This window comes from Ahaetulla prasina, chromosome 4, assembly GCF_028640845.1.
Source record: "Ahaetulla prasina isolate Xishuangbanna chromosome 4, ASM2864084v1, whole genome shotgun sequence".
NCBI classification, from domain to species: domain Eukaryota; kingdom Metazoa; phylum Chordata; class Lepidosauria; order Squamata; family Colubridae; genus Ahaetulla; species Ahaetulla prasina.
The window spans coordinates 8870966-8880665 of NC_080542.1; the positions used below are offsets into that span (position 1 = coordinate 8870966).

Sequence of the window (9700 nt, forward strand, 5' to 3'; positions counted from 1 at the left end):
CCAAAATCAAGTTCAATGGATATGTTGAAAAGGAGAAAGCATTAGGTTAAAGAGTCTTGGAAAACATTGAACATAAAGCAGCATAAGCACAGATTTTAGAATGGGCAATCAGAATAAACCTTAATAATCATAAACATCCTACACAAATATTTCTTTCACAGAAATAAAAACTTCTATGTTCTTATCATTTCTATGTTTCTAGTCATTTTTTCAACAATTTCTCTGAGAAAGAAAAATCCCAGGATGTACTAATTTCTCTTTGTGAGTTGGTCCCTGTGGTTGAGGTCAGGCCGGAAAACAATGATGTAGCATTTTGGGAGGAATATGCATCCCATTAATGCAGCGCTGGAGGCCAAAATGGAGAAAATTTCCACAGCTACCATGGCTTTGCCTTTTGTGCTCAGATAGGCTGGAAAGAAGGAGATCCAAACACTGCAAAAGGCCAACATGCTGAAGGTGATGAATTTGGCTTCATTAAAGCTGTCAGGTAATTTACGGGCAAGGAAAGCCACAGTAAAGCTGGCAATGGCCAAGATACCCATGTAGCCCAAGACACAGTAGAAGAAGAAAGCTGATCCCTCATTGCACTGTAAAATTATTTCTTGGAGCTCTGAATGCATGTCCAATTCAGGGAATGGGGGAAATGTTGACAACCAAAGAATACAAATACCTACTTGGATGAGAGAGCATGAAAGGACAATAGAAAAGGCCAATCTTTTTCCCACCCATCTCCTCATCTGAGATCCTGGTTTAGTGGCCATGAAAGCCACAACCACAGTGATGGTTTTGGCCAGCACACTAGAAATGGCCACAGAGAAAGTGATACCAAACATTGATTGTCGGAGAAGGCAGGTCACTTTGCCAGGCTGGCTGAGAAAGAAGAAAGAGGAGAGAAAACAGAGCAGAAGAGAGACAAGGAGGGTGTAGGTGAGGGACCGGTTGTTGGCTTTGACAATGGCAGTATCCCTGTGATTAATAAATGTTCCAAGTACCCAAGATGTCAAGAAGAAGAAACAAAGAGCTGCTGAAGTTGAACCAATTCCTAATGTTTCTTCAAAAGTTAGAAAAACCAGCAGTTTCATGATACATCCTTTCTTTTCTTTATTTGGATAATGCTCTTCTGGACATTCAAAGCAATCTTCCATATCTGGAAGGAAAATCATAGATTTTTTTTCATCTAGGCCAGTGGTTGTCAACCTGGTTCCTACCGTCCACTAGTGGGTGTTCCAGCTTTCATGGTGGGCGGTAGGGGTTTAGTGATTCTGAAGCACTTTCCTTTTTGTTAATTTAATTGACTTTTTTAAAAAAATTCATAGCATTATTTAAAAACATTTTCATTAAGTTTTCATAAAATTCCCTGTGACAATTTAAATTTCTGAAAATATACTATTTATATCCCCCGCACATATGTTTAGTTCACGTTACGTAAGTGAAACTAAATGGCGCTATAGTGCGACCGCAAACAAAAGAGCCTCGTCCCAGAATAACTCGTGCATCTCCCCCCACACCACCCAGCTGTAACAGACAAGCAGAGCTGCTAGCCGGCGCCCCCCCCCCCAACCCAATCCACGATGCGCAGGAGGCATGCACAGACGACGATATACGGCGCATTACTGTGGAACCAGTGGGCAGTTAGAAAATTTTACTACTAACAGAGATACAAAAGTGGGCGGTAGGTATAAAAAGGTTGACTACCCCTGATCTAGGCATTCCATATTATTGAGGGGTACTTCATGCTCTCTAAGCTTCCTTGTTCTCTTGCAGATGTTCCATTACCCCAAACTAGATACCATCACAGTGTTAATAAAGAGTGCTGCTTGCTCTCAGTTTATATTCTGGTGTTTTGCCTGTCTATGTGGATGGAGATCTTTTTAGAGAGTCTTTGGCTGGGGTGTTTACTGTTTACTGATGGCTCTTTGGCAGGTTCTTGATTGAGGTATTTTTTTACTTGATTGTTGGTCTGAAGTTAACCTTGGAGTTAATCTATGCTGATCTGAGTGCTGATTACTGGTGGAGAGGTGCTGGAGTCTTTTTGTTCTCTTTTGGTCTGATTGATTGCCTCTTTTGCATAGTCTGTAGATGTTGTTAATGTCTATGTGTCTATTGATGGCTGATTTGTCAGAGTACCAGGCGTCTAGAAATTCCCTGGCATTTTGGGACTTGGCCTGGTCTAGGATTGTCCCATTTTCCCAACTGAAATTATAATTAAACCTGTTTATATGTTGTGAAATTACAGAATTTTCTTCATGTCTTTTGATCACCAGTTTGTGGATGCATTCTGCCAGTCTTCTGCCTGTTTGTCCTACATAGCGGTTGTTGCAGTTCTTTCATTGTATTTTTAGATGACTCCTGTTGTTGTTTTTTTCCTTCTGGGGTTGCTCTTTCTTTTGGTTTGCTTAGGATGTTTTCAAGGGCTTTAGTTGGTTTGTGTGCTACACTGATTATCATGTGGTGGTATAGTCTGTTCATGGCTTTTGAGATATTCTTGATGTATTGCAGTGTAATTCTTTTTAAAGTTTGTGTTGGATGTGCTATAATTGGGTTGAGTGGTCAGGGATTTTTTGATAAAGTTGTGTGTTTATACATTTTGTTGGAATGTGTTGCCCCATTTCCTTTTTCCTTTTTCTTTTTTTCTGGGTTGTGGAAGCATGTTTGTGCTAGTTTAAATAAAGTCCTTATACTAGATAACCAGGCAATTGACAGCTAACAGCACTCCTTTCTAACACAGATGATGTTACTTAGTTAGGCTAATGAAACATCTGCAAGAAAACAGGTAAGTGCAGAGAGCACCAAGGTCTCCTCATTTCAACCCTGAGCTGCAAATATTATCCTTTGTTGGTATTCCATATTATTGAAAAATCATCTTATTAATTTTATGCATCCATGTAGGTTATTAGAGTTTGCTTAAATCTAATGAACTTTGGCAGAATTCCTGTCCTACCATTTTGATCTGAAATCTTCCCTTCAGGGCATGGAACACAGTCATAGCAGCAGAACTGATCCCCCTCAATCCTTTTCTTCCAGGATCCAGGGAAACAAGGGTCATTGCATCGAGAAAGTGGAGGAACCTGGTGATAAGATAAAAGATTTTGAAATTGGTGATATTTAACAGAGTTCGTAATTTTTTTCCTTTATGGAGGAGAAATATTTTTTATTTGCAAAGGATAGATAAAAAGTAGAAATTACAGTGATGTACAAAATTTCCTTTTGGAAGGACAGGCTGAGCAAATAATAACACTTGGTGAGAATCTCATGGAAAAGAATACAGAATTTATTAATTTCATCCACAACTTAAAAAGATGTAGAAACCACAATGATGTAGAAAAGGTCCTGTTTGAAGAAGAAGGAGAGCAACTAATTGCACAGGGCGACAATCTCATGGCCACTCCTGTGATTTCGAATGGAAATGCAAAGCAAATATGCAATGATGGCTTTTGCATTGTGATATCATTTTTTCAACTTGATGAGTTCTGGATCGTCAACAACATTTGAAAAGAATGTGCCACTCCTTCTTTTAAAAAGCCAGAAATCAGATTTCTAAAGGGATTATATTCAATATCAGAACATAATACATTAAAGCATGTTTGATACAATAATTTTTAAATAAATAATTTTTTTAAATAATCGAAACCTGGTTAAAATTTGGGTTCCAGAAAATCACAGCTTCATCAATGAATAATTCCTTCCCTTTCGGAGCCTCTAGATCCAGCTTTCCAACTCTAACTCTCTGAAAAGATCTGTTTGGAAAAGTGATCAAGTTGGTGATGTCGAATCCACCTGTTGCTTCTCCTTTCTCATTCAGGAACACTCTCTCCCCAGCTGAATTGTTGAAAGAAATGCCTTGAAGAAATGGATGGAGCTACATGAAAGAGAAGAGAGAGGAAATTGAATGCAATATAGTAGAGAAGAGAACAACATATTCAAGTTTCATTCACTCATTCTTCATGTTCCAATAACTATTATTAAATATGTATGCTTAGGAATTTGATTATCAATATTGCATGGAAATGTACATGTCCACTCCATTATTTATTTGATATTATTTTGAGGAAAGGTATAGCAATAAACTGAAGAACCATGAAAATGGTTCTTTTGGAATTACAAGGCTATTTGAGAGTCAGATTAATTTCTTTTAGCCAAATTTTGGAATCTGAGAGATAAACACCAAAGTTCTTGGAATTACTTTTTGGAAGAGACAATGAAACATAATGTAAATTATGATTTTAACTAACTCTTATTGTGCAATCTATGGAGATTTATTAAACAACTCCTACTGACAACTAACTCATGATTTTTATAGCACTTTCTGAATGATGAGAATAGAAGTATACATGAATAACAAAATAAGAACAGGGACCAGTTCTTCTGTATCTGTTTTATACAACACAACAGAGTTGGAAGGGACTTTGGAGGTCTTCTAGTACACCACCCTGCTCAAGGAGAAGACCCTACAACGATTTAGATAAATGATTCGCCAATAACTTCATTAAAATCTCCAGTTATGTAGTACCCAGGATTTCTGAAGGCACGTTTTTGGATTAAATCATTGTTCTATCAATTAATTCTACCCTATTTCTATGTTTTTCTCATTCTTAAGATGATTCTACATGCAGAAAATATTAAGGCTTTCCAGAATGAGTTCAAAACATAATTCAACATCAGACTGCTCACTGAAATAAAAGAAGAGTCCAATTCAAAGAGAATACCTGCCAAGCTTTCAGATCTGGAAGATCAGTCTTTTTACCCATCATATTTTTCTTCCTATTGAAACCCAACATGTGTAGAGCCTGCAAAGCATGAGCCACAGCATAAACAGCATTGTAGATACTGTAACTTTGGCCAGTCATTTCCATTTCAAATATAGGTGCAGGAAGATCCTCCAGCTTCATCTCCCGAGTGCATTTTCTACTCTGCATTTCTTGTAACTCTGTTTTTGGAAATGAACAATCAAATGCTTGTTCCCAAAAATCCTGTCGAAACCCATCACTGTACCCTGAAAGAGGATCTATGGTCTGAAGAAACTCCTTGAAACCTACAACCGCTGTTGAGTGAACAGTGAAGGAAAGAGCCCCATGGAACATCTCCAGGTCCCATTTGATTTGAACGCCGGATAATACAAAATCAATTTGTGCAGTCATGATCCACACCTTTCTTAATAATGCAGTTTCCTTGCTTTCAGGGTCGACCATAAATGTGAAAGACCTTAGCCATGTAATTATCCAGGCTTCTCCATAGACAAGAAACACATTGGCTGTACTATTCATCATACTAAGAGAAATAATGGAGATCATTTGAGAAAGTTCTAAGAATCTTTCATAGTGGAATTGTTGAGGAAGCCTTTCTATAAACGCTGAACAGATTCCATTCTCTGAAAGTAAGGGCTGCATTTTCCGTAAGAAATTTTCTCCATTGTTATTATCAAAAGAAAATATCCCAATCCATGTCCATTTGAAATGATGAAGCAGTTGGATAATCCCAATGTACTGATGGTCCTCTTTGGGGACAATGAAATAAAGTGAAGAGAGCTTACTGGTCTGAAATTCCTCTTGGGCTAATGAGCCATATGTCAGCTAAAAGAAAATTGAGTAGTATTCTTTAGAGACTTTAGATTACATTTAACATTTCTATCTTCTGTTAATATAAAATATATCCAAGGAACATTTTTCCACTAGAATTCTTTTTAGTAACACATTTCTTGGAGTAGAAGACCTCCAATGTCCCTTCCAACTCTGTTATTCTTAGTTTATTCTCATTGTGTGGAAATATGTAAAGCACATGGACTAGATCAATTGCTTTAATAGCAGCCATTCAAATCTTCCCTCAGGTATTGATCCTTGTTACTCACTTCCTGTAACTGGCATTGTAGTTTCAGAAAAGAATGCCAGGTAGTAGACCTTAAGCTATGCAGAGCATCTTAACAGAAACCTAAGTCTAATGTTTGATGTCCATTAATTATTCCATAACAACCATAAGACTAAGAATTTTCTGCTCAACCTCTTCAGAACTTACTTGTGGAATCTTGAAGAATCCTACAATTTCAGCTATATAAGATGATGTGACAAAATCCAGTCCCCCAATGATAGCCATGAGATTCTTCTGGTAATCACAATTGTAGTTAGGGATAAATTCCTGGGATTTGAAAAGCAGGTCCAGGGTGGTGCGATAGGTCATCCTTGAATTGTAGTAACTGTCATAGATGTGGAACCCAAGAGTGACGTTAGGTAAGATCTGGGAGTCCTCATTGATCTCCTTCACAGCAAAAGCCAAGGCAAGGATGTGCTGGTAGAATTTGATTATTACACTGCAAATGATTTAAATATCGCAGTTGAAAAAGGAAGTTAGCAAATTCTCCTAAGGTGGCATCATTTGTTTATGAAATAGCAAACATTATCTTAAGCTTACTAAATGTTCTTCAAAATAGTTTTTCACCAAACTTTCATACATTATATGACAAACACTTGGCCATAAAATAAAGAACATGTTAATTCCATAATTAAAAGAATTTGAAAGACTTGGATTAGATATAAAGCCTCGATTTATACTGAGTATCTTTTATAAGGAATTTTTGGGAAACTGAGTAACATTAGAAAAAGAAAAAAAGAATCCTTACTCCGGTATGTCATAAGTTGTTATACAAGGAGGTTCCTTAAAACTAATTTGAAAAAGGTTGTAAGTGATGTAGGACACCATGCCACCAATGATGAGGTCCCCAGGTTGGTACCACTCATGTGGAACAAGGAAAGCATCACTTGCAGGGCAGCTCAGAGTCACTATTTTCTTCACCAGGAACACTAGAAGGAGCAACATCTTCACTCTTGAATATGTTTGTGTCTTTCATCGCAATTAATTCAAGGTTTAGACATAACACCTTCATTCTTAGAAATGTCTCTCTTGCATCCTCTCTTCTTGTACCCCGGAGGGAAGTTTGTATGATTTCAATGGTTAACCCAGGGATTAATTCAAAGTTTATATATGAGGATGCACCTAATCACAAAATCCACCATTCTCTATTTAAAGATCTATTAGAGTAGAAATTGGTGCTTGAATAGTATCAGTGTTTGAAGAGATATTCTGGCAAAGGAGAACAGAGGGAGGATACCCATAGCAAGGACTCTGACAAACAGCCATTATTATCCTTGTTAAAATCCCCTGGGATTCAAGATATGTTGATTACTGTTGAATTGAAATAGCCTTCTGTGCAGTTTTTGATGATTTTGCCTAGTGAAGAAAATACGGTGATTCCCATAGGATATAATTACTTTGTTTCTGATGGAATAGTAAGTGGCTGAAGTTTAAATGTTTTTTTAAATGCACAATTGCTAATACAATGTACAGAGGGGAATTTGCAACACCAAAAATCATTTAATCATAAACGATGAAATTCTTGCTGTTGTTCTTTTCTCTGATAGCCGTGTCAAAACGTGAGTACATAATTTTCAGAAAGCAACAATATGATTTCCCCCCCCTGCTGTATGTGAATTCTAATTTTTATTTTTCTTATTTATTTCTGATGTACAACTTGTTTCATCAGGGGCAAGAATTGTAAGACCAGGGCAAAATCTCAATTTGCTCTATAAAGTTACCTGTGTCTCACTGATAGTAACTCTACTTGGGATTTGGTCCATCAGCCTCCAGGGAAAGGGTTAGAATAGATAGCCAGAAGTTACCTATAAGATGGATGCCAATGGTTTTCCTCTTCTCTTCAAAGCTGCACCACCATTGCTTCAGACCACGCTAAGAATGACTTTTCTCTTTAGTTGAACTCCTCGTCAGCTGCTGACACTGCCGTGTATTATTGTGTTGGACCACCAAACTACCAAATCAGGAAGCTGATTCTGACAGGGAATTTCTGTTCCATCCAGCAGATCAACATTTTAGACAATGTAATCCTGTGAACTCTTGGTAGAATGTATCTCCCAGAAGAAATTCACGAAGAGTGGACCCAGCCAAGTAGTGGAAATTAAGCTCAAAGGGAGGTTGAAACACAAAATCCTCCTGCTCAATTGATCCAGTTGGCTGAATCCTTTCCAAAGGATTTAGGATTCATGGCAATTTTAATAAACATAACAGTAAACAAGCTTGATGGAATGGAAATGACGTTCTTCTATGTACCTGAATATGCAGGGATAAATGGGATAATTTGGATCACAATTTCATCATACATGTATCAGCTTCTAATATAAAAATAATATAATATAATATAATATAGGTAAGGTAAAGGTTCCCCTCACACATACGTGCTAGTCGTTGCCGACTCTAGGGGGCGGTGCTCATCTCCATTTCAAAGCCAAAGAGCCAGTGCTGTCCGAAGACATCTCCATGGTCATGTTGGTGGCATGACTGAACACCAAAGGTGCACAGAACGCTGTTACCTTCCCACCAAAGGTGGTCCCTATTTTTTCTACTTGCATTTTTACGTGTTTTCGAAACTACTAGGTTGGCAGAAGCTGGGAGAAGTAACAAGAGCTCACCCCATTACATGGCAGCACTAGGGATTCGAACTGCTGAGCTGCTGACCTTTCGATCGATAAGCTCAACGTCCTAGCCCCTGAGCCACCGCGTCCATAATATAATGTAATATAACATAACAATATAATATAATGTAATGTAATATAATATAATATAATATAATATAATATAATATAATATAATATAATATAATATAATATAATATAATATAATATAATATAATATAATATAAAAAATAATAATTTGCCAAATCAGATTTATTTTATTTCATTTTACTTCATCTTTATTTTACTTTATTTTATTTTTTAATGTATATCGAACCTTTACTATTTCTACAAATAACTCTATGTGGCAAACATATCCAGCACACACCTTCCTCCTTTATATTTTCCTGAGAGCAACAACCCTGTGAGGTTGTTTGAGCAGAGAGAGAGAGTGACTTGGCCCAATGTGTCCTTTCATGGCAGGACTTGAACTCATAGTCTCTTGCATTCTAATCAAGTGCCTTAATCACTAGACCAAATTAAAGTTCGTTTAAAGATAGAATTTTTTTTATTTATTTACATTTATATCCTGCCCTTCTCCGAAGACTCAGGGCAGCTTACAGTGTGTAAGGCAATAGTCTCATTCTATTTGTATATTTACAAAGTCAACTTATTGCCCCCCCAACAATCTGGGTCCTCATTTTACCTACCTTATAAAGGATGGAAGGCTGAGTCAACCTTGAGCCTGGTGGGGCTTGAACCTGCAGTAATTGCAGGCTGCTATGTTTTAATAACAGGCTTCTTACAGCCTGAGCCACCACGGCCCTAGAGGCACCCCAATGAAAGAAGCACTTTGGATGGCAAAGGCACCAAATGTCAGATTCTTTCCCTGAACTTTCATGACAAGTCACCTTTCTTCCTCTAATTAGCTGTTACATCCATCTTTATTTCTATAGACAAGGAAATGAAAAATAAATAATCTCCTCCATCACCCACCTATCTCGTTCTTTCATTGCATGTTCAAAGCAAATCCCGCCCTCTTCATCTGACACCTATGGAGATGACCTTGGTTCCCAAGAGAAAGAACGGTGCTTTGCCTGGCGATGTATTCCAACCTCTCCCCCCTCACACACAACTCCACAGTGTGTGGCAACTGAGAAATGAGAAATGGTTGCTGCCAGGTTTGTTTTGAAGGTGACAGATATTGGATTACCTAAATTTTGCATTCTTTGTATGTGGAGCATTGT

General features: G+C 37.6%; 1 protein-coding gene across 1 annotated transcript; it reads right to left on the bottom strand.

Annotated features, from left to right (window-relative positions):
* Positions 1-248: 248 nt before the first annotated feature.
* LOC131197079 (vomeronasal type-2 receptor 116-like) lies at positions 249-6807 on the bottom strand. The gene is made up of 5 exons (XM_058180709.1): positions 6611-6807; positions 6010-6301; positions 4707-5570; positions 2942-3068; positions 249-1147 (listed from the first exon to the last, which is right to left on the bottom strand). The coding sequence occupies exons 1-5, from the start codon at positions 6805-6807 to the stop codon at positions 249-251; spliced, it is 2379 nt and encodes a 792-aa protein (XP_058036692.1).
* Positions 6808-9700: the final 2893 nt, after the last annotated feature.

Bases quoted from the DNA above. Each gene is read 5' to 3' on its own strand.
- LOC131197079 (XM_058180709.1), bottom strand. From the start codon at position 6,807: ATGTTGCTCCTTCTAGTGTTCCTGGTGAAGAAAATAGTGACTCTGAGC. The intron at 6,302-6,610 runs GTAAGGATTCTT...AATCATTTGCAG, and splicing joins ACAACTTATGACATACCGGA to TGTAATAATCAAATTCTACC. The intron at 1,148-2,941 runs GTAGGACAGGAA...TTTTCCTTCCAG, and splicing joins GAAGATTTCAGATCAAAATG to ATATGGAAGATTGCTTTGAA.